This window comes from Rhinatrema bivittatum, chromosome 4 (genome assembly GCF_901001135.1).
Source record: "Rhinatrema bivittatum chromosome 4, aRhiBiv1.1, whole genome shotgun sequence".
Taxonomy (NCBI): Eukaryota; Metazoa; Chordata; class Amphibia; order Gymnophiona; family Rhinatrematidae; genus Rhinatrema; species Rhinatrema bivittatum.
The window spans coordinates 327,872,587-327,896,884 of record NC_042618.1 but is presented as its reverse complement, the minus strand read 5'-3'; the positions used below and the strand labels follow the sequence as shown (position 1 = coordinate 327,896,884).

General features: G+C 42.0%; 1 protein-coding gene across 4 annotated transcripts in view; it reads right to left on the bottom strand.

Annotated features, from left to right (window-relative positions):
- Positions 1-24,298, bottom strand: part of MYH10 (myosin heavy chain 10) — a 461,218-nt gene that overhangs the window by 194,364 nt on the left and 242,556 nt on the right. For all 4 annotated transcript variants that reach the window (XM_029600341.1, XM_029600340.1, XM_029600342.1 and 1 more), the window contains one exon: positions 16,332-16,446. In XM_029600341.1, coding sequence (XP_029456201.1) covers positions 16,332-16,446 — 115 coding nt within the window. The remainder of the gene's footprint in view (positions 1-16,331; positions 16,447-24,298) is intronic.

Sequence of the window (24,298 nt, the reverse complement as noted above, 5' to 3'; positions counted from 1 at the left end):
ACATTTACTGTTAATGTCACGTTGCCCAACATTCTCTACATGCCCCATGCTGACACCTGTTAATTTATTTTCACTGTGGACATCAGTATAATGATCCTTTCCTGTGGAAGAGAGGCTTTCACCTGAATCATATGTAGTAGAGCTCCTTTAAATTCCAATAGAGATAAATGGCTCAAATTGTATTTTGGATAAAGTATGATAAATCTAGCAACTCCAGCACAGATGGTTTTGTTTGTTGATTCTATGTCACCTTCCTGAGATGTGCTCTTAACCAGCCAATTGGCTAGGCAGGAAAATACATGCACCCCAAATTTGCACAGATACACAGCCACCACAGCAAAATATTTTATGAACGCATGGTGCTCATACTAGGCTCAACATCTGAACATAAATACTGGAGGCAGTGTTGCCCCATTACAAATTCGAGGCACTTACTGTGACTTGAAAATAGATCTCAGAATGGGGTAAGTCACAGGGTCCATGGCCTAACCAAAATCTGGTCCTTCCTGCAGAATCACTGTGGGAGAGATGCTTCAATGTTGATGCACTACCAACATAGAGTGCAACTCCTGAGCCATTTGATGTCAATGTCAATGCCTCCAATGGGCCAGACTTACTTTTCAGTGAAAAGTTTCTCCTTAATTTCCAGGCACACTCAAAACTTGTGGTTGTCCCCCAAGTAGATCACACATCATGGAGATCTGATAGACATGATGCATATACATCAAGGTCACTTGTTGAAGCTGCCGGCCCTCCCCTCTTTTTGGGAGGGCCAAAAAATTAAGGAAAAATCAAATATCGTGACTAACAAACACCAACTGACAGACACCTCAAAGATCTTTTTGACGTGCACTTCCAGCTTCCTGTTCTGATGATTCTTCAGAGCTGTAGCGCCAGTAACGAGAATGGTCACCATCTTGGTAACCACTGAGACTGAGGTGGCACTCCATGAAGTTAGCATGTGGCACATTTAAAACTAATTGGAGAAAGTTTTTTCACTCAATACACAATTAAACTCTGGAATTTGTTTTGCCAGGGAATGTGGTTAGTGCAGTTAGTGTAGCTGTGTTTAAAAAAGGATTGGATAAGTTATTGGAGGAGAAGTCCATTAACTGCTATTAAGCTGACAGAAAATAACCACTGCTATTACTAGCAACAGTAACATGGGACAGGCTTAGTTTTTGGGAACTTGCCAGGTTCTTATGGCCTGGATTGGCCACTGTTGGAGACAGGATGCTGGGCTTGATGGACCCTTGGTCTGACCCAGTATGGCATGCTCTTTTGTTCTTATCCACCTTCGGGAGCTTAAGAAGGTCAAGCGCATATTCCGGCAACGGATATAACCTATCCATAGCCCTGCTGACCTTCAATCTTGTGTCCGGAGTATCCCACTCCCTGAACAATATAGAACTAACAGACTTATGTAAGAGAAAGGATCCGGCCTGACCCCTGAGGCCAACCATTACCGGGTCCAGTGCTCCCAATTCAGAATCCTCCCGAGTGTCCTCTGTGCCCAACTCTTCCAGAACTGCGGGTATGAGAGGAATCTGCTCCTCCTTGTGGAATAATCACACTACCTTAAGAACAAAAGAAATTGCCATGCTGGGTCAGACCAAGGGTCCATCAAGCCCAGCATCCCATTTCCTACAGAGGCCAAACCAGGCCACAAGAACCTGGCAAGTACCAAAACACCAAGAAGATCTCATGCATGCTACTGATGCAATTAATAGCAGTGGCCATTCCTTAAGTCAACTTGATTAATAGCAGTTAATGGACTTCTCCTCCAAGAACATATTCAAACCTTTTTTAAACCCAGCTACACTAACTGCACTAACAACAACCTCTGGCAACAAATTCCAAGTCTGGATTTCCTGAACCACTTAATACCCATTTATAACCAGCAGGTGCCATCCAAGCTGCATGGCTGAGCCAGCCTACCGCAAAATTGAAAAGGAATACTTATCCCAAAATAATCAAGTCCCATAAGTCCCGACATGGCCATGTTTCGGACGATTGTCCTGCTTCAGGGGAAATCACGGGTTGTCTTTCAAATGACGTGGATGCGGCGAATTCACTGCGAAACTTCTTTTCTTGCGGGCTCTCCTTTAACCCGCAGCATTTGAGAACATGGCAGGCGCCCGGACTTCTACTTATACCGGAACACACACTTGTTACCTCCCCTTCCGGGAAGCACAAAGGTCTCTATCACGTCCTCCCGTGGCGAAAAACGCCGACAACAGTCTTCTAACAGGTCCTCTCGATTGGAGCATGAGCATAGTACATAAGCAATGCGCATGTCAAAGCTGGAAAGTTCACTATCACGTCCTCATGCCACAATGTAAAATAATAGATGAAGTTTTCTATTTGGTCCTCTTTTTGCGATAACATCGAAGGGAAAATTTGTATACCAGGTGTGCAGACAATATGATATACCATAAGTTTATCACCAACACAGTATCTTAAAGAGTTAAATCTTATAATCCAGAAATAAAAAGGGGCGGCATCAGACGAGAGAATACCAATTGATCCTCTCGTTTAAACCGTCAGGGTCCACAGTGTGAAGGAAGAAAATCCAGTAGTGTTCACGACGATTTAATGTTCTTTGTATATCTCCTCCTCTTGGGTTTAAAGGCACAGATTCTAAGATCGTCCAGCGTAAATCCGTAAACTCATGCTGAGCACTATTGCAATGCTGAACCAAAGGGGCTGTCATTTTTAATGTTTTAATGCAACTCCTGTGTTCTATGAGCCTAGTACGTATCTTCCGCTTTGTGCAGCCCACATACACAAGTTTGCAAGGGCATTGTATTGCGTAAACAACTCCCATAGAATCACATGTGGTAAGTTTCTTCTGATATACGACAACCCCGGAATGGGGAGCCCGCCATTCTTCACCAGTAAGGGCTAATGGGCACATATCGCAACCTCCGCAGGTTTGATGCCCACCCGCAGGGGAAACATCCTTAGTAGACCAAAAGCCTGAATGTACAACGCGGTCTCTAATATTCTGGCCCCTAAAATAGGCGAACCTAGGACCCGTCTGAAAAACTGCATGCAAAGAAAGTACCTTCCAATGTTCACGTACAATGCGAACCACCTCATGAACATGTCGTGAGTATTTCAAAGTACATGTAAGATCTTGAGTATAAGGTTTCTGTTGATATTGTAACAACAATTGTCTATTCGCGAATAAAGCTCGCTTGTATGCCTTCTTTATGACCCCATAAGGATAACCCCTCTGGGTAAATCTAGAAGCAAGCAAATCCGCCTGAAGTTTAAATTAGTCAACAGAAGAACATATCCTGCGTAGCCGGAGAAACTGTGAAATTGGGAGACCATTTTTTAGCCTCTGAGGATGAAAACTAGAATACCGGAGGTATTGATTGCGGTCTGTAGCCTTCCTATGCAAAGAGGTTACAACCGTGCTCCCAAGTTTGATAATTGAAATATCCAAAAACGCCACAGAAAGCTGGTCAAAATGTGGACAGGTGATTTAGACACTCTTCAGCAATTTCTAGCTTGGTTAAATTTACAGGATTCTCATCTTCAATTTACAGCACATTTTGACCAGCTTTCTGTGGCGTTTTTGGATATTTCAATTATCAAACTTGGGAGCACGGTTGTAACCTCTTTGCATAGGAAGGCTACAGACCGCAATCAATACCTCCGGTATTCTAGTTTTCATCCTCAGAGGCTAAAAAATGGTCTCCCAATTTCACAGTTTCTCCGGCTACGCAGGATATGTTCTTCTGTTGACGAATTTAAACTTCAGGCGGATTTGCTTGCTTCTAGATTTACCCAGAGGGGTTATCCTTATGGGGTCATAAAGAAGGCATACAAGCGAGCTTTATTCGCGAATAGACAATTGTTGTTACAATATCAACAGAAACCTTATACTCAAGATCTTACATGTACTTTGAAATACTCACGACATGTTCATGAGGTGGTTCGCATTGTACGTGAACATTGGAAGGTACTTTCTTTGCATGCAGTTTTTCAGACGGGTCCTAGGTTCGCCTATTTTAGGGGCCAGAATATTAGAGACCGCGTTGTACATTCAGGCTTTTGGTCTACTAAGGATGTTTCCCCTGCGGGTGGGCATCAAACCTGCGGAGGTTGCGATATGTGCCCATTAGCCCTTACTGGTGAAGAATGGCGGGCTCCCCATTCCGGGGTTGTCGTATATCAGAAGAAACTTACCACATGTGATTCTATGGGAGTTGTTTACGCAATACAATGCCCTTGCAAACTTGTGTATGTGGGCCGCACAAAGCGGAAGATATGTACTAGGCTCATAGAACACAGGAGTTGCATTAAAACATTAAAAATGACAGCACCTTTGGTTCAGCATTGCAATAGTGCTCAGCATGAGTTTACGGATTTACGCTGGACGATCTTAGAATCTGTGCCTTTAAACCCAAGAGGAGGAGATATACAAAGAACATTAAATCGTCGTGAACACTACTGGATTTTCTTCCTTCACACTGTGGACCCTGACGGTTTAAACGAGAGGATCAATTGGTATTCTCTCGTCTGATGCCGCCCCTTTTTATTTCTGGATTATAAGATTTAACTCTTTAAGATACTGTGTTGGTGATAAACTTATGGTATATCATATTGTCTGCACACCTGGTATACAAATTTTCCCTTCGATGTTATCGCAAAAAGAGGACCAAATAGAAAACTTCATCTATTATTTTACATTGTGGCATGAGGACGTGATAGTGAACTTTCCAGCTTTGACATGCGCATTGCTTATGTACTATGCTCATGCTCCAATCGAGAGGACCTGTTAGAAGACTGTTGTCGGCGTTTTTCGCCACGGGAGGACGTGATAGAGACCTTTGTGCTTCCCGGAAGGGGAGGTAACAAGTGTGTGTTCCGGTATAAGTAGAAGTCCGGGCGCCTGCCATGTTCTCAAATGCTGCGGGTTAAAGGAGAGCCCGCAAGAAAAGAAGTTTCGCAGTGAATTCGCCGCATCCACGTCATTTGAAAGACAACCCGTGATTTCCCCTGAAGCAGGACAATCGTCCGAAACATGGCCATGTCGGGACTTATGGGACTTGATTATTTTGGGATAAGTATTCCTTTTCAATTTTGCGGTATCTAATTGGGAATTTTCCCTATAATTTTCGTATGGTTACTTTTAAAGAAAATTCAAAAAATTTAGCAAATTTGCATGATCTATTAAAGCAAATTAGACCTCTATGGGAAACGAGAAGCTACTTTTAAATTGTCTTACTCGTAAATAGAGGGTCTTACATTAGTTTCTTGGCGACAGAGTGCTTTCTAAAATTAGACCAATACATTTATTGCTTTGACATTTGTTTACATTTGTGGTGTATTGGAGTACACTGTGTGTTCGTGGGTATTTTTGTGTGATTGAGCCAGCCTACAACATGCTTGAATACTTTTTCCAGGAAGACTTTTTTTCTGACAGGTTACAATTGCAGCCAACTGTACAAGATGAGGTAAGCATTTTTAAATGAATATGAGTAATATGATATGGAGGCAGCAAAAAAATGCTATACCCTCTTTCAAGATAATATACTCAGAAAAAAATTTTACAATTGTCAATTATAAATATCAGAACAGTAGTCAGCAATCTATGGCATGCAAGATGGTTTTCAGTGGCACAGCACCAGCAGCTTAATGCTGAATGGCATGGTATCCAAGCAGGGACTGTACTGTTGATGCTGCCCACAGTGATATTTCCCTACTTTCTAGCTATCTCCCAAACCCAGCCTCAGGTATAACTTGCGGGGCCAATGAGATGGCAGCAGCAATATTGCACAACTAATGAGGAAGAGCCGCTGGTATCACTACCATGCAGGGCAAAGTTGAAAAAAAGATGGGAGTCAGGAACAATGGAAAGATTAGAGGCAGCAGGGTAATTAATCACAGGCTTTGATATGAGGATTAGCAGTGGTGGGACTCCAGCAGCAGCAAAGAGAAGAATCCAAAGAAAAAAGGCAGCTGAGAACTCGAGGCTTCACATTTGAGAGGTTGCAGTACTGCTGTTTGCCTGGAGATAATCAGAGAAGAGGAAGTGGTTGCCAGAAGAATTTCTGGGAGACCAAACTGCTGAGGGGGTGGAGATGAGAATGAGGATGAGGATGTGGTTTTGGGGGGAGGTGGGGGCATGAGAGTGAGACCTGTGGAGGCAGAAGGGGATGAGTATCAATAGCTCGCAGGCTCGTTAACAGAAGTAAATATGCATATGTATTTGCATGCACTATTCCACTGCATGCAAATGCATCTCATGCATATTCATTATGGTTATCCTGAAAACCCAAACTGCTTGTGGTACTCGAGGACCAGAGTTGCCTACCACCAATTTAAATCTTGGCACACCACTTCAGAAAGGGAACCTACTCCTGTGTTAGAATATAACCTGTGATTTTCAAAGATAAATCTACTTTCAAACATGACAAAACATAAATCTGTAACTCATTTTGAGCTGAATATTTTTGTTACTAAAACAGATTTTTATTTTGCTGGTACAGTTAATGTGCTTGCATCATAATGCACAAATGTAGACTAAAGCTTTATGCTTAGCTGAAATGGTTATCTGAAACTTCCAATAGATTCCAAACATATAATGCAAAAGGAAAGCAAGTTTTCAAGCATAATTTAGTGTATTTACTGTATACTACTGTAAAGAAGTCATGGACAGCTCTAGTGCAGGTGCTGCAAACAGGTCTGGCTTGCAGGATATCCACCTTAGTGAGATTTTAATAAACATTCAATTCAAATTTATTCTACTATGCATTTGGTGTTTAGCCTGAAAATCAGACCTACTTGCAACTCTGCACAGCAGTTTTTCACTGTGCTGTAAAGCACAATGGGGTAAACTTGCTACAAAAAAATATTGCTTTCCAATCCATTCATTGCTCAAAAGGGAATGTGAATTCCCATATGTGCCTATGCCAGACTGCAAAATGAAATTACTATTTTGCATCAAAATTATACCACATAATTGAATACAAATTCCTCATGAAACAGAGGCCAATTCAAATCACTTGAAAAGACAGTGCTGCAGCTGTTTGCCCCAAAATGACAAAGGCGTGTCAACTATTCTAAATCAGACCCATTTTGCACATGTACGTTCTTAAACCAATTGTAATGAGAAATCCAAACCAAATCACTTCACCATAATTTAAAAGGGCACAAAAACATTTCAGTGCCACATGCACTACTGCAGAAGGGAGATTTTTATCTATGCTTGTCAGCATACCAGCTGTATTCTGAATAATTGCAATCCCAATGTTTTGCAATTTGAATACATTTGTAACATTTACTGTACTTTGAAGGTTTCGTCTTCTAGTGTATCCAGTTACTTATCCTTACTATACGCAATGGTTGTTGCAACAATTAGTATAGCTAACACAAAAGGAAAGAGTATGAACAGGGATAGTATGGCTGAGCAAAAATGCAACTAGTTTATAGGCAAATCACATACCTTTCAATCTACTACACTAGAAACACTTTGCAAGGAATAGGAAATATTCTAGGTACATTGTAGGAATTGAACAGGTATGCACGCCAACTTGCTTTGTAGAGGTATGCTAAGTTCAGCATGAAATGTAAAGTTCATGCAAGCTTACAGGCAAAAGGAGATTATCCTGTAAATATACAGCCCTAGGCCTATGAGTTTTGCATACATTCACCTGTATTATCATGGAGGTCAGAAATATTGTCATAGAAAGAGGCTCTCTGAACATTCTGAATCTCTAAGGTAGAGAAACAGCAAAACAAAGACAAGACAGCAGATACACAACAGAATTCAGTTAGTTAGCATAAAATGTTAATCTCAAACTCTAAGCAAAAATGATAGTTCAGTAAACATGTGGGACAAGATGTAATTAGATCATAAAGATATTACAGTACACTTCATTAGTGATCAACTTGTGAGTTACAAGACTGTTTATAGAGTAAAGCCACTGGATATAGTCCAGAGAAAAGCTATGAAAAAAAATCTCATTATATTGAATACCCACAGAAATAATAGTCCCAGGTCACAGACTGAGGTGAAGAGCGCTGCATGCTCCGTGAAAAACCAGAGTACAAAAATGAACTTTGGTCTTCCAATTCTTGGACCAACTAGGACCAAGTATATTACTGGAAGTGATGCTCACAGCTTTCCAGGCAGTGCACATTCCTTTACAGCACACCCCAGTAGCTAACCAAGAACACTAAGAAAGTTCTGAGAAGCTGAATTGCCAGACTGCATACAGGGTTAACCTATAGAGGGGGGAAAGATCGCGAGGAAAGGTATATGATGAAAATGAAGGAAGAGATCTGGTCTTGGATCCTCTGCCTCTACTGCTCTGTTAAACTCATTGCCTCCCTATCCAGATTTCCATCCACCTGATATCAGCCCTTCTGTAGGAAAGCAGAGTTGCTTACCTGTAATAGGTGTTCTCTTAGGACAGCAGGAAGTTAGTCCGCACAAGTGTGTGACATCAGATGGAGTCTAGCACGGAAATCTTTTGCAAAGTGAGCATTCGCAGCATGCCACTATCTGTGTGGCCACCTGGGGTCCCCTTTCAGTCTTGTACAGAGAATCACAAAAATAAAATAAACTGAAAAATGAAAGCCAACTCCCCAGGGTAGGGAACAGGTGTCATGAGGACTAACATCCTGCTGTCCTTGGAGAACATTGTTACAGGTAAGCAACTCTGCTTTCTCCTAGGACAAGCAGGATGGTAGTCCTCACACATGTGTGTGAATACTTTAGCTGCAGGCTGTGTCCGAAACAGAGTGGACCAACAGACACCAAACAGGTGTCAATGGGCACAACAACCTAGGTGCTGTTGGTAATGGAGGAAGACAGCCTGAACTCATAAAAACAGGGCCGTAGGCGGAGAGTTGGATTTAGACAAGAAAAAGGTTACGGAAGATAGACTGGCCGAAGCTACTATCCTGGCGGCCGTGTCTGTCCAAGCAATAGTGAGCGGCAAACGGGTGGAGTGAATTCCACATTGCAGCTCTGCAGATCTCAGTCACAGGGCCTGCTCTCAAGTGAAGTCGCCATGGCTCTGATGGAGTGAGCCTTAACATGGCCTCAAAGCTGCAGTCCCACTTGCATGAGGCAGAAAGTAATGCAATCTGCTAACCAAGTAGAGAGGCCACAGCAACTCCCATTCTGTTCTTATCAAACAAGATGAAGAGTTGTGTGAACTGCCTATAGCCTGCTATCCTCTCAAGGTAGAATGCCCTCTTACAATCCAAAGTATATAAAGTCCATTTGCCTGAGTGCGAATGAGGTTCAGGAAAGCAGGTGGGCAGGATGATCGACTGGTTCAGATGGAAGTCCGATATCACCTTAGGCAAGGACTTAGTATGGTTCTCCATATTTTCCCTATCGTGGAAGAACTTCGTATAAGGTAGGTACATAATCAATGCTTGAAGTTTGCTAACCCGACACGCTGAGGTAACCGCAACCAAGAATATGACCTTCCAGGTCAGATATTTCAGGTCACACATGAGCATAGGCTCAAAAGGGTCCTTCATGAGGTGAGCTAAGACCACATTAAGGTCCCAGGATACAGATGGAGAATGCAGAAAGGGCTTCAACTGAAGCAGACCACACATGAAACGTCCCATCAAGGGCTGTACTGAGATGGGCAAACCATTCACCCCATGATAAGCCCCAATGGTGCTGAGATGCACTCTGAGTTAGTCTTTAAACCAGCTTCCGACAGGTGCAACAGGTAGTCCAAGAGTTTCAGGGTGGAACAGGTAAACGGGTCCATCCCGTGCTGCTCACACCAGACAGCAAACCTTCTCCACTTCAGGCTGTATGACTTTCTAGTCGAAGGCTTCCTGGAGGCAACCAGAACTTGAGATACATCAGACAAAGTCAGGGGCCACAAGACTAGCCTTTTAACATCCAGGCTGTTAGAGACAATACCCTGAGGTTGGAATGGTGCAGCCTGCCCCGAATCCTGTGTGACTACGTTTGGGGAGGTCCCCAGACTGAAAGGGTTCTGGACAGAGAGGTCCTATAGGAGCATCTCCATCACCAGCGGAAGTGGAGGATATGCATACAGAAGCCCCTTGCCCCAATGGCGGGCAAAGACATCCGAGGCCAGTTTGCCCTCCTCCCCGTAAAGGGAGCAAAAAGATTCCACCTTGTTGTTGCAGGGGAAGGCAAACAGATCCACATCTGGGATGCCCCTATGACGGAAGACCATGTTTGCTAACGCTGGATCCAGGGACCACTCGTAGGGCTGAAAAACCCGACAGACGGTCCGCCACTATGTTCTCTGTCCCCGTTAGGTACACCGCTCAAAGAAATATACCCTGAGAACAGGCCCAGGACCAAATTTGAACCGCCTCCTGGCAGAGGAGCAATGACCCCCATGCCCCCTTGTTTGCTGATGTACCACATTGCCACCTGACTGTCGTTCTGGATCATAACCAATTTGGTCAACAAGCGAATCTGGAACATTGATAGACTAATGGTTAGCCCAGAACTCTAGGAAGTTTATTTAGTACTGAGCTTTCTGAGCTGACCACAGGCCATGTGTGAGGAGCCCCTCCACATGGGCACTCCACCCCAGTGTGGATGAATATCTAGCTACAGGTTGTTCCTGAACAAGGGGACCAGGTGCCAACGGGCACAACAATAGAGGTGCTATTGGTAACACAGGGAATCAGCCTGAACCTGAACAATGGGCCTGAGGTAGGAAGAGTTGGGTTCTACATCTGAAAAAGATTCCGGAGGACAGCCTGATCGAAATTGCTATCATGTTGACCGTCCCTGTCTAGACAGTAGTGAGGCAAAGGTGTGGAGAGAACTTCATGTTGCAGCCTTGCGGATCTCATCCATGGGGACCCGCTTGCAAGTGGGCCACCAAAGCTGCCATGGCTTGAACAGAGTGAGCCTTGACATGACCCCCAGTTACAGTCCTGCACACATAGCAGAAAGAAATGCAGTCCGCTAGTCAATTGGACATGGTCTGCTTGGTCACAGCTACTCCCAATCAGTTCATATAAAAAAAAAAAAAAAAGATGAAGAGTTGCGTGGATTACCTGCGGCCTATTGTTTGCTCCAGGTAGAAGGCTAAGGGCCCTTTTGCAATCTAGGCTGTGCAGAGCCTGTTCACCCCGGTGTGAGTGAGGCTTAGGAAAGAAGGTGGGCAGGATGATAGACTGGTTCAGATGGAAGTCAGTCACCACCTTTTGTAGGAACTTAGGATGTGTGCGGAGAACCACCCAATCATGGAAGAACTTTGTATAGGGTGGATATGAAACCAGAACCTGAGGTTTGCTGACCCTGTGCTCTGAGGTGACCACTACCAGAAAAATGACCTTCCAGGTCAGGTACTTCAAGTCATAAGAGCACAAAGGCTCAAAAGGAGCCTTCATCAAATGGGCCAAGAACACATTGAGGTCCCGGGAAACTGCAGAGGGTAAGAGGAGAGGCTTCAACTGAAGCAGACCCTGCATAAAGCACTCCACGATAGGTTGCACCAAAATGGGCGATCCATCCATCCCGTGGTGGTAGGCCCCAAAAGCACTAAGATGGACTCTAAACAGAGGTGGTCTTCAAGCCAATCTCTGATAGGTGCAGCAGGTAATCCAAGAGTTTAGGTGTGGAGCAAGAGAATGGATCCAAGCCATGGCTCACACCAAACAGAAAATCTCCTCCACTTCAGGCTATAAGACCTCCTAGTGGAAAGCTTCCTGGACTCCATCAGGACCCGAGATATACCTTCTGAGAAGTCCAGGGGATGGAAATTTAACCTCTCAACATCCAAGCCTTGAGTGATAAGGCCTGGAGGTTGGGTTGGCACAGTCTGCCCCGATCCTGCGTGATGAGGTCTGGGAAGGTTCCCAGATTGATTGGCTCCCGCAGAGAGATCCTGCAGCAGCGGAAACCAGATCTGTCTTGGCCAATAAGGCGCAATGAGAATCATGGTCCCCTGTCCTATTGGAGCTTCAGAAGAGTCCTTGACACCAGCGGAAATGGAGGGTAGGCATACAGGAGGACTGTGCCCCAATAGAGTGCAAAGGTGTTCAATGATACCTTGCCCTTCCCCATGGTCAGGAAGCAAAACAATTACCTTCCTGTTGTGGGGGGAAGCGAAGAGATCTACGTCCAAGGTTCCCCAGAGATAGAATATCCAATCCGCAATCTCCTGCTTCAGGGATCACTCGTACGGGTGGAACGACTCAAGTTGTCCGCCACCATTCTCCTGCCCCAGCAAGTAAATGGCACAGAGAAGTATGCCCTGGGACAGAGGCCACGATCAAATCTGGACCACTTCCTGACAAAGGAGAAATGATCTGGTGCCTTCCTGCTTTTTGAGGTACCACATAGTCGCCTGGTTGCTGGTCTGGATGAGGACCAACTTGCTGGCCAGGCAATCCCGAAATACCCAAAGCATGTATCAGATCGCCTGGAGCTCCAGGAAGTTGATCTGACAGCTTGATTCCTGCGTTGACCATTGATCCTGGGAGTGGAGATCTCCCACATGAGCTCCCCAGCTCAGGTGGTAAGCATCCGTGCTAAGCACAACCTGAGCAGGGGAAGCCTGAAAAGGTACACCTCTACTTCCAAGTTGGACAAGGTCCCCCATAACAAGGAGTCTCGAAGTGGTGGGGTGACCCTGATGTGTATCCGAAAGGTCTGGGTGGCCTGGTGCCACTGGGACTGCAGGTTCCACTGCGCCCTGCGCACGTGCAAATGAGCAAAAAGAGTGACATGAATGGTGGCTGCCATGTGTTCCAACAGGCGCAAGATGTGATGCGCAGAGACCTGATGACTGAGAGACCTCCCTTGCCAGGGACACGACTGAGTGCTCGATCCCTGGGCAAGTATGCCCAGCCTGAGCAGTGTCGAACTTGGGACCAATGAAGTCCAGTTGTGGCAATGGGAGCAGATGAGACTTCGAATAGTTGACCACAAAACAAAGTCTACAAGACCCTAATGGTGGAGTGTAGGGACTGTAGTGCTCCCTGCCTGAAGGTGCTCTTCATAAGCCAGTTGTCCAGGTAGGGAAAAACTTGCACTTGCAGCCTTTTCAGATAGGTCCCCCACCACTGCCAGGCACTTTGTGAAGACACGAGGTGCCAATGCCAGTCCACTCGGTATTGAAAATGGCTTTCGCCCACCACGAACTGGAGGAATTTCCAGTAAACGTGAGAAATTTCTGTGTGTGTAGGCATCTTAAGTCGAGGGAGCAAAGCCAGTCTCTGCTCCGCAGGAGAGGAAACAGGGCACCTGTGAGACCATCTTGAACTTTTCCTGTTGAAGGAATTTGTTCAAGGCCTTCAGGTTCAGAATTGGACGAAGGCTCGCTGTTCTCTTTGGAATGAGGAAATATCTGAAGTAGAAGCAGCTTCCCTGCTATTCTGGCAGAACAGGCTTGACCACTCTGGCCATTGTGAGGGCAGAAAGCTCTTTCAACAATATTTCCTCATCCGTTGAGAACCCCCAAGAGGGGCACGGGGGAGAGTCTGGTGAGATCTCCTGGAAATTCAACCTGTAGCCCTGACAGACAATGGATAGGACCCATCGGTCCGAGATGATGGCCAGCCAATGGTTCGTGAAGAACTGTAGCTGGGCTCCGACTGGAGGTTCCACCATTGAGGGTTCGGGTTGCTGGCTTTGGCTCCCTCGCAGCCAGTCAAAAATCATGTGCTGAGGTGCTGGCTAAGCCCTAGGGGTATGCGGCTGTCTGAGGCAGGCTTTGGGTCCAGCCTACTGAGACTGTGCCCTACCTGCTGGAGAATAATACTTCCTCGGGTGGTAGAAAAGGCATCTGGGCCCCTGACACAAGGATCTCTTATCTAAGGACTGTGGGTCTGAGGTACTGGCTGAAAGATGGTGGAGGGTTTCATGGTGATTTTTCAGCTGTACCACTGCCTCCTTAATTTTGTCTCCAAAGAGATTTGCCCCCATACAAGGCAAGTCTGCTATACGGTCTTGCACTTCTGGGCGAAGGTCAGAGGCACGCAGCCAAGCCATTCGGCGTGCACCAATGCCCATGGCGGCTACTCTCGCCACAGTCTCAAAGGCATCATAAGCGGACCGAACCTTGTGCTTGTCACACTCAAAACCCTGCTGAACAACTTTCAGGAAGTCCTCCTGTTTTCTGTGTCAGACATCTGATGATGTCACCCATTTCTGAGGACTACCATCCTGCTTATCCTAGGAGAAAGGTATCCACAAATACTGCTGTGTGGAGACTCGGGCCGATGTGATAAGATGCGCTTGAAATGGGTGCTCACATTGAGCATCTATTCATACATGCAGCCACAACACCTGGCCATCCAATGCAGTATTTAAATGAGGGGCTGTGCAAAAAAGGTCACACTAGGGAAGAATTGTGCATCCATAGCACTCAAATGCATCAGCTGCCCACAACTGCAACAGGCCAATTTCTGTGTTATTTTGCTGAGGTTACTGAAGATGCCCATAGCTAAGTGCCCTTTGCTATGGGCGTCTACACTGTGCAGCCATAAGAATTTTTTTTTTTTTTTTTTTTTTAAATCAAGCCAATACACATTTTCAATACCACAAGCAGTTAATGTAAGTGTCACAAAGGAGGAAGGGGACAGATTTTTTTTTTTTCATGAGACCTTGACTCACAAATTTACTTTTTGCTACCTCCGGGACTGGAGTTAAATTTGTGATGTTAAGTGTGCGTTGGGTGCCCTGTGATTTCCTGCATTAGGGAGTAATAGCTAATTGCCTCAGCTACATGGAATTTACATGTGATGGACACTACTGGTTACGCATTTGGGCACACTAATCTCCTTACTGCATCGGGGGGGCTAATCTAGTGCATTCAGAATGCATTCCCAACTGCATTTAAACTTGCACTTTACTGCATCAGCCCCTCAGTGGGGCTGGAAGGATGATTAAAAAAAAACCCACCTATTTTAGTCCTGCCTCTTTTTGTACCCACTACACAGTAATCAACTGTCTGTATACCATGCTAAGTTGCACTTCAAAACAGACTAACTGATCTAATGTGTTTTACCTGACAAAAGTTCAATTAAAATATGAAATCTTCTATATTCCTCATTGCAGTTATGAGTGGGTTAACACTTTCGATGAAAGGCCTCTATCTCAGACATCTGTCAGTGTGAAAATACTGTATATGCTCGACCATTTTAGAAATATAAATATTTCCTAATTATGTTGCTTATTTTGTTTAAGATAGTCAAAACACTTCTTTATATATTTGAAAGTTAGGTGCCTACAACTCTAAAACAAAGGCAGAAGACAGAATACATTAAACTGCTCAGCATCTATAAAAATATCAATCTATTTCTCCAAAACAAACATGAAACAAATGAAAGGCAAATGAATACTTATGTTTATAAAATGAGCCCGAAAGTAGATTATACCTCAATAAAACAATTGTGTTTCATATTCAGTATTTGCATTTTTAACATGAGAGCATGTAAATATTGTTAAAAAGGCTCTTCAGATCAACTTGCATGTTGTATTCGTGGGAGTTCTTCATGAAAGATGTTACTGTAACCGATGGACAGATAATTAGAAAAAAAAAACTGGTAATAGAAAACCTAGTGGGAGCATACAGAACTATTTTATTCTGAAAAACATTTCAGGAATTTTGATGCTGCTGCCAAATAACTGTCAAGAAGTTTCCTGAAGCAAATTATTTTTCCCTCTGGAGTACTTTAAGTTTTATATAGAGCCAATAGGAGCAGGCAGTGGAGAGAACAGGGCAAGGAAGGATGGGGGGCATAAATAATGCAGAATTAGAATGTATGGTTAGAGAAAGGAACAACCCTATGAAAATAAAATAGTTTAATCAGCAGGTCACTTCAGTTATTGTTTTGATGTAAATTTATCCCAATTACCAATTCATTGCTAAATGCGAAATAAAACACATGCAAAAGCTTAGGGATTAATTAGGCATCGCCAATTATAGAATGCAGAGTGCAAATATGGTCCATGCCTCTGACTGATACATAATTCTTCACGCTACAGTGCACTGGCCAGCAGTAAAAATCTGTTTACTTTTTCCAGCGGAAATAGGTTATTAAACTTGACAAGTTGCAATAATTGTACAATTGAGTGAATGCCAAAAACAAATATATTACTGGTCTGGTCAGATCTAAGAAAAACTATGCAGTTCAGTATACCTGACTAGAGGCTAGAAATTATTTTAGCTATGAAGTTTAAAAGTTTTACTGCTAGGCCAAAAGGAGGATTACAAAAGTAGCAAAATAAAGAGTTGAAAATATAATCAATTAATAAGGTCATTTCCTATAACACACATTTTTAAATTAATATTTCACAAAAGGGTAGAAGAGAAACTTTAAATTTCGTTCTGTCTTACCATCCTTCCAGAGCTCTGCAACAAACTTGTCCAAAGACTGGTGCAAGAGTGTAGCCACATTGTCATTCAGAGGATCCATGTTCTTCATGAGCCACTCATCTGCTTTGTAGTCCACCTGTGAAAACAGAATGCATGTCCATGTTTTAAGAAGCATGGTTGTAAATAAAATACTGACATCCTTTAAAGTCTGAGTGTACTTTACATGGCTAACATGTACTTGGGGATACACTGTTTCAAATTCAGTCTGGTTAAACATGTCAAAAGTTATTTCCAGCTAATGTACATATAGTGGAGTATTCAACATATGTTAGTTTAAGAAGACATTATCCTTCTGGTCCAAACCCAGTAACCTAAAGCCTCTACTTTAACCCTACAGAAAATGAAGAATAAAACAGAAAGGAGCTGAATTTGATAATTATAAATGTAACCCAAACATATACCTGCAAAGGACAAAACTATTCAACGTTGTTAAGAGGCAGATTGCAAGATATTGAAAAGGTACCAGGAGACTGGGCAGCTAAATGGCATATGAAATTTTATGTGGAAAAAGTGCAAAGTGATGCATATAGGGAAAATAATCCCAACTACAAGTACACAATGCCCAGTTCTGTATTGGGAGTCATCACCTAGGAAAATGATCTTGAGTCCTTGTTTACAATACACTAAAATCCTCAGCTCAGTATGCAACAGTCATAAAAGCAAACTGTTAGAAATAATCCGAAAAGGAATGGAGACTAACACGAAAAATATGCTGCCTCCCTATCAAGCCATGGTACGACTGCACCTAGAGTACCGTGTGTGGTTCTGGTCACCCCATCTCAAAAGAACTAAAAAAGGTGCAGAAGAGGGCAACAGAAATGAAAAAAGGGATGTTATGGCTTTCCTATGATGACAGCCTAAACAGGTTAGGGCTCTTTAGCTTGGAAAAAAAGAGGCAGCTGAGAGGGGACATGACAGAAATTTATAAAATCATAAGTGGGGTAGAACAAGTAAATGAAGAACAGTTATTAAAAAAAATACTAAAATAAGTAAAACTAAGCCAGATTTTAAACAAATCGTAGAAAGTTCTTTCACTTGGTGCACAATCAACCCGTAGAGTCTGTTAGAGGATGCGGTCAAGGTGACTAGTATAGCAGGGTTTGGACAAGTTCCTAAAGAAAAATTCCGTAAGACATTACTGGCCAGGTAGACTAAAAATTATTGCTATCTCTGGGCATTATTAACAAGAAATAGCTCTATTTATGACCTGAACTGGTGACTGTTGGAGACAGGATGTTGGGATCAATGGACCTTGGTCTGACCCAGCATGCCATTTATGTTCAAACAAAAAAAAATAAAGCAGATTTAAGATTCAACTTGTAGAAAGCAGAGCTGCTTACCTATAACTGATATTCTCCATGAACAGCAGGATGGCAGATCTCAAGTGGGTGACATCATCGAAGGGAGCCTGGCCTGGAACTTTTATGTCAAAGTTCCTATAACTTTGACTGTGCCCTATTGGTCATGTGCAGACTGGCAGTATGCCAGGGGCACTTCAGTCTACTTATCTTTTTTTTTTGTTTGTTTTAAATTTTAAACTTGGAGACATCAACTTCAAGGGAACTCAAGTAGGTATGAGGACAGACATTCTGCTGTCCTCAGAAAACACCTGCTACAGGGTAAGCAACTCCTTCTCAGATGACAAGAAGGAAGGTAGTCCTTTACAAGTGAGGAATCTCTAGCTACAGGCTGTTTTTCTATTTTACATTCCTTATAAAGGGACAGTCTGGAACAAAAACAATAGGCCCTAGGAAGGAATGGCGTTGGGTTCTATATCTCAAAGATTCCACAAGAAAGGCTGGCCAAACCTACTGTCATGTCAGGAGTCATTGTCCAAACAATGAGATGGGAATGTGTAGAGAGACTTCCACATTGCAGGTTTGCAGATCTCCATGGAAACAGATCATAGGTGGGCTGCTGATGCTGCCTTAGTTGCAATACTGAGCCTTGACATGACCCACCAGATAGAATCTGCTGGCCAACTGGAGTGTGTTTGGCAATGGCAATCCCCAATTTGTTTCTGTCAAATGAAAAAACTGAGTGGACTTTCTATAGGCTCTGCTCCAAGTAGAATACCAAGGTTCATATGCAGTCCAAAACAGCACAGAGCTTTTTCACCCTGGTGAACACGAGGCCTAGGGAAAAAAAGTTGCAAGGACAATTGACTGGTTAAGATGGCATTCCAATATCACCTTAAGTAGAAACAGGATCATGCTGCATCATAAGACAAGACTTGGGATAAGGTGGATAAGTTACTAGAGCCTGTTGCTGAAGTTACCGCAACCAAAAATATGACGTTCTGGGTCAGGTACTTTGGATCACTAAAGCACAGTGACTCAGAGCTTTCATCAATAGGGTCAATATTGTGATGAAGTAGCAAGACAAAGCAGGAGGCCTGATGGGAGGCTTCAAATGAAGCAGGCCGCACATGAATCTGACAAACAAAGGCTGTACGGAGATGAGTCTACCTTTTATATGTTGGCAATAGGCACCAACTGCACTAATATGAACCCTTATTGAATTGGGCTTGAGACTTGACTCCAATAAATATAGAAGGTAACTGAGAAGTTTGTGTGTGGAGCAAGAGAAAGGATCCAAGGTCGCCGCAAGGCAAACCCTCTCTTTTTAAGTCCACAAGACTTCCTCTGGATGCTTTCCTTGAAGCTAACAGAACACGAGACACATCCTTTGAAAGATCCAGGGGTTGCAGAGTAACCCTCTCAACATCCAGGCTCAGAAAGCCAGGCTCCCGACATTGGGATGGCGCAACTGACCCAGATTCTGAGCGATGAGAGTTGGGGGAATTCTCCAGTCTGATAAGAACCTCCGATGGACATCTGCAGGAGTGCAAACCAAATCTGTTTGGCTAAAAAAAGGGCTACGAGAATCATGATCACACTGACTTCTTAGCTTCAAAGACTGTTACGAGTGGAATCAGAGGCTATGCATACAGCAAGATCTGGCTCCAATCAAGGGAAAAGGCGTCACAAATTAGGTTGCCCTGCATCCCTTTCCAGGAAGAGAAGAGCAGCAAGACCTTCCTATTCTGGGGAGATGCAAACTGACCCATCATGTGTGTGTTCCACTTGAGGAAAATCTGGGTTTGCTACCCCCTTCCTCCCCCCCTCCAGGGGCCATTCATGGTGTTCCAAGACCTAACTCACTCTGCTGCAATGTCATTCTTGCCTGCCAAATACATGGCCCTGAGGACCATCCCCTGTCAGATGACCCAGTCCCAAATCTAGACAGTCTCCTGACAGGAGTCATGAGCCTATCTCCCCATGCTTATTGATGTAGTACATTGCTATCTGATTGTACATCTGGATCAAGTTCACTTTGTTGACCAACTGATCTCTGAAAGCCTTCAAAGAGTACCAAATTACCCTTAGTTTCAGCAAATTCATCTGATGAATCTTTTTGTGAGCAGACTGTCATTAAGTGCAGAGCACTTCTACATGGGGTTCGTATCCCAGGTTGGGCGAATTCGTAGTCAAGATAATATGGACTGGAGGAATTTGGAAAGGCATGCCCTTGGTCAGACTGGAATTGATCCACCACCGGGACACAGTACTTGAGTGACTGTGATGTAGATGCTGTCTCTCAGATCCTGAGTGGCCAGTAGCCACTGTGACCTCAGAGTCCATTGAGCTCTTCATATGAGATGTGCCATGGCAACAACATGGACTGTTGATGCCATGATGTCCAAGAACTTCAACATGTCCCATGCTGATGATTGCAAACTTATTTGGATCCTTTCCACTATGGATATCAACACGATAGCCCTCTGTTGTGGAAGGAAGGCTCTTGTCTGAGTCATATATAGTAGTGCTCCTATAAACTCCAATTGAATTGACTGGTTCAAGTGGGACTTGGGGTAGTTAATTATGAACTCTAGTAACTCCAACATCTGGATAGTCTTCTAAACCAGTTCTGTGGGGCCCACTTCAGATGTGCTTGCGACCAGCCAGTCATCTAGGCAGGGGAAAGACATGCAACACCCATATTGCATTGATGCACCACCACCAAGGCGGAACATTTGGTAAATACACATGTGGCTGATGCTAGGCCACAAGGCAGTATGCAGTACTGGAGGTGAAGATTTTAGGACAGTGATTAAAGTGGTCATATTAAACCAGTTTGATTATTGCAATTCTCTTGATTTAGGATTGCTAAAATGTTTAATTATGATTTTGGAGTTAGTGTAGAATGCTATCATTTATATTTATTTATTTATGCAATTTTTATATACCGATACCCAGAACACAAGGTCCTATCTTAACGGTTTACATAATATAACTAATATAAAAACAGTTTAGAAACAAATAAATACAATAAAATCTTCAATAAAATAAAAAGATAATTAAAAATATTTTAAAAACTTAAAAAAACATTAGTAAAGATAAGATAAAGTTCGTAAAAAAAAAAAAAAGAAAACAGCTGTAGCCTTATAAGACCTCTTGAGTATAGTCTCTGTATGCTTGAAAAAAAAACACCATGTTTTAAGATCTTTCATAAATTTCTTCAGATTGTCCTGCATTCTCAAATTTAGTGGTAAACTGTTCCAGAGTTTCGGTCCCGCAACTGAAATGGCCCTCTCTCTGACTTCACTCAGTGGGTGAAGTCAACAGTGGGTACTGATAACAAGCCTTTATTAGATGATCTCAGGTCTCGCTGGGGCAAATGCAATTTAATAGTAGTATTCAGCCAATCTGTTTTGTCACCATAAATGATCTTATGAGTCATACAGAGAGTCTTGTGTTTTATTCGAAATTCCACAGGTAGCCAATGCAATGATTTCAATACCGGCGTAATATGATCACTTTTCTTTGTATTTGTCAATATCCTCGCCGCCACATTCTGTATTATTTGAAGGGGTCGTATAGTGGATTTAGGAAGTCCCAGCATTGTTGAATTACAATAATCAAGCCCTGAAAACACTAACATCTGTAAGACATATCTAAAATTATAAGGAGAAAGTATGGGTTTCAATCGTTTTAAAAGTCTTAACTTGTTAAAACCTTTTGACTTTTTTTTTTTAGATATGTGCGCTTTAAAATTTAGTTCATAATCAATTAGTCCAAGATTTCTGGCAGTATCAGATAAATCAAAACAGGTTTGGTCATCTAATGTGATTGACTTTTTTTCTTGACTAAAGTTTTTTTGATCTAAAATCATAAAGACAGATTTGTTAATATTTAAAACCAGTTTCATTTGCACGAGAAGTTGGTCAATAATTTTCAGATACATATTTACCATTTTAAAAAAGTTGACTCGATATTACTTTCTATTGGAAATAAAAGCTGGATATCGTCAGCATAAATATAATAAGTCAGACCAAGACCTGTTAACAAGTGATACAAAGGTAATAAATATATATTAAATAGGGTAGCCGATAAAGCAGAACCCTGTGGGACACCTGTTAAGCTTATCTTATTTGACATTGTATCTTTAATCCTAACGGTAAACGTTCTATTTTCTAGAAATGATTTAAACCATTTTAAGGTAATATCTTCTAGACCAATATCAAAGTCTTTGCAGCAAGATCTTGTGATCAATGGTGTCGAATGCTGCCGAAAGATCCAACAATACTAGAACAAAGCTTTGGCCTCTATCAAATCCTCTGAGGATTAAGTCTGTCAAGGACAATAACAAAGTCTCGGTTCTAAATAATTTACGAAAACCATGCTGAGATGTATAGAGAATCTCGTTATTTTCCAAATGCTCACTTAAATGTCTGTTTACAAATTTCTCGATTAGTTTCGCTAAAAAGGATAGATTAGAAACAGGTCTGTAATTGATTAGAACAGTAGAATCTAAATCTGTTTTTTTCAAAATAGGTTAACAACTACATTCTTCAATAAGGATGGCATACTTCCTTCCGTGAGAGATTGGTTGACTATAGCCAATAAGGTTGAACTGATTGAATCAGTGCACTGTTTAAGAGTAATTGTGTTTATTGTGTCTAAGGGATGATTCACAGGATTCATGTTTTTTTATTAACGTTTCAATTTCAATTTTAGTTACAAGTTTGAAATGAGACCATTGTGCTGAACCCCTTTTTGGCATATTTATAATTTGTGAAGGAGACTGTTCCAAGGTATTAATTAAATTATCGATTTTAGTCTTAAAGAATAAAGCTACTTCATCACAGCGTGATTCTGGTAGAAATTCACTTTCAACGGATCATTCGTGAGTTTATGTACAATATCAAAGAGTTTTCGGATTATTAGCAAATCTTTGAATTTTGGCGTTATAATATTGTTTTTTGGTTGTATTTATCATTTTTTATAGTATGCTAAATGAACTCGATAATTAGTTAAATCTAATATTGATTGGGTTTTTTTGCCATTGTCTTTCTTTTTTTCTAAGTATTAGTTTAATTTGTCTCAAATCGTTATTGTACCAAGGGTTTTGTTTTTTTTAGTCTGTTATAACTTTTATTTTTGGAGGATTTATTTTATTTGCAATTTCATGTGTAATATTGTGCCAGGAGTTTGTTGCCTAATCTATATTACTTGAATTTATTTATGTGCCTATTTGTAAACCGTTGTGATGGTATATCACTAAACGACGGTATAGAAAAAGTTTTAAATAAAATAAATTAATGCTTCTGTAAGTTCTTCAGATAGTAAATCTATATTATATGATTTTCTATATTGAAAGGTAATTTTTATTAGCTTCATTTTTATGGTGGTTTGAAAATACAATATTAGCTTGTACTAAAATGTGGTCAGACCAAGGAACTGGAATGATGGCTAACCTCTGTATATTTGATGTTTCAGTATTTGCAAGATTAAATCTAAAGCATGTCCACCTTTGTAAGTAGTATTAGAAGACAATAGATTGAAACCTAAGGCTTGTAGTGATTCTACTAGAGTGTTACTAGCAGAGGATCGTGGTGTACAGTTCATATGAAGATGAAAATCCCCAAGCAAAATTGAGGGTTTCCCCGGATTTAGAGTTAATGAAAGGTATTCCAAAATTGGTCTACCTTGGGGGACCAGTTTGACACCTTAAAGAAAGAAATTACACTAGTTACCGATAGTAGAAAGAATGCACTTCAGGGTTTTATCTATGGCAATAAATCTCTCTTTTTAGATGATTATTGCCTTGCTAATAAGCTCAAATTGTATGTGCCTGTGCATGATTTACAATCATCAAATCAGAATTTATTTGCAGTGTTGTCAGGCACTGCTTATTGTCTGCAAGTTACTGGTCATCAAGCCTTTTCTTTAGCCATCCCAAAATTGTGGAACACTCAGCCCATGAATGTGTGTCAGGAAAGCAATTATCTGATGTTTAGAAAGAAAGTAAAGGCATATGCGGACTTCCCTGGTGTGGTTTATTTAAATTGTGAATTCTGTAATTATGCTATTTCCAGTTATGATTATATGTACATTATGATTTTTATCATTTTTCTCGTTTTATATAGTATTTTTATGATGTGTGTGTGTAAGGATGTAATCTGCCTTGAATATGTAGAGATGGTGGAATATAAAATGGAATAAATGTTATCTTGCATTTATTGATGTAATGTGTGTTACTATTGTGGATGTTTTTTGTACTCTGCACTGGATATCTTTTGATTGGAAGTTGCGGAATAGAAGACATTAAATAAATAAGATCCCCTACCATAAATCTGAAATTTTCTCTGTCCTGGAAATAATTCTGTGTGAGTGTAAGCATCCTTCAGATTGAGAGAACAGTTCCTTTTGTGCAAAAAAGGAATTAAAGTGCCCAGGGAGCCATATTGAACTCTTCTCTTTTAGATGCTTGTTCGAGGCCCTTAAGTCTAGGATAGGCCAGAGTTCTCTTACTCTATTTTCTTTGGAATCTAGAAGAAGTACTTGAATCCCCATCCTCTTTCCCTTGCTGTAACAGGTTCAACTGGATTGGTCTCTAAGAGGGAGGAGAGATCCTTCTAAAGC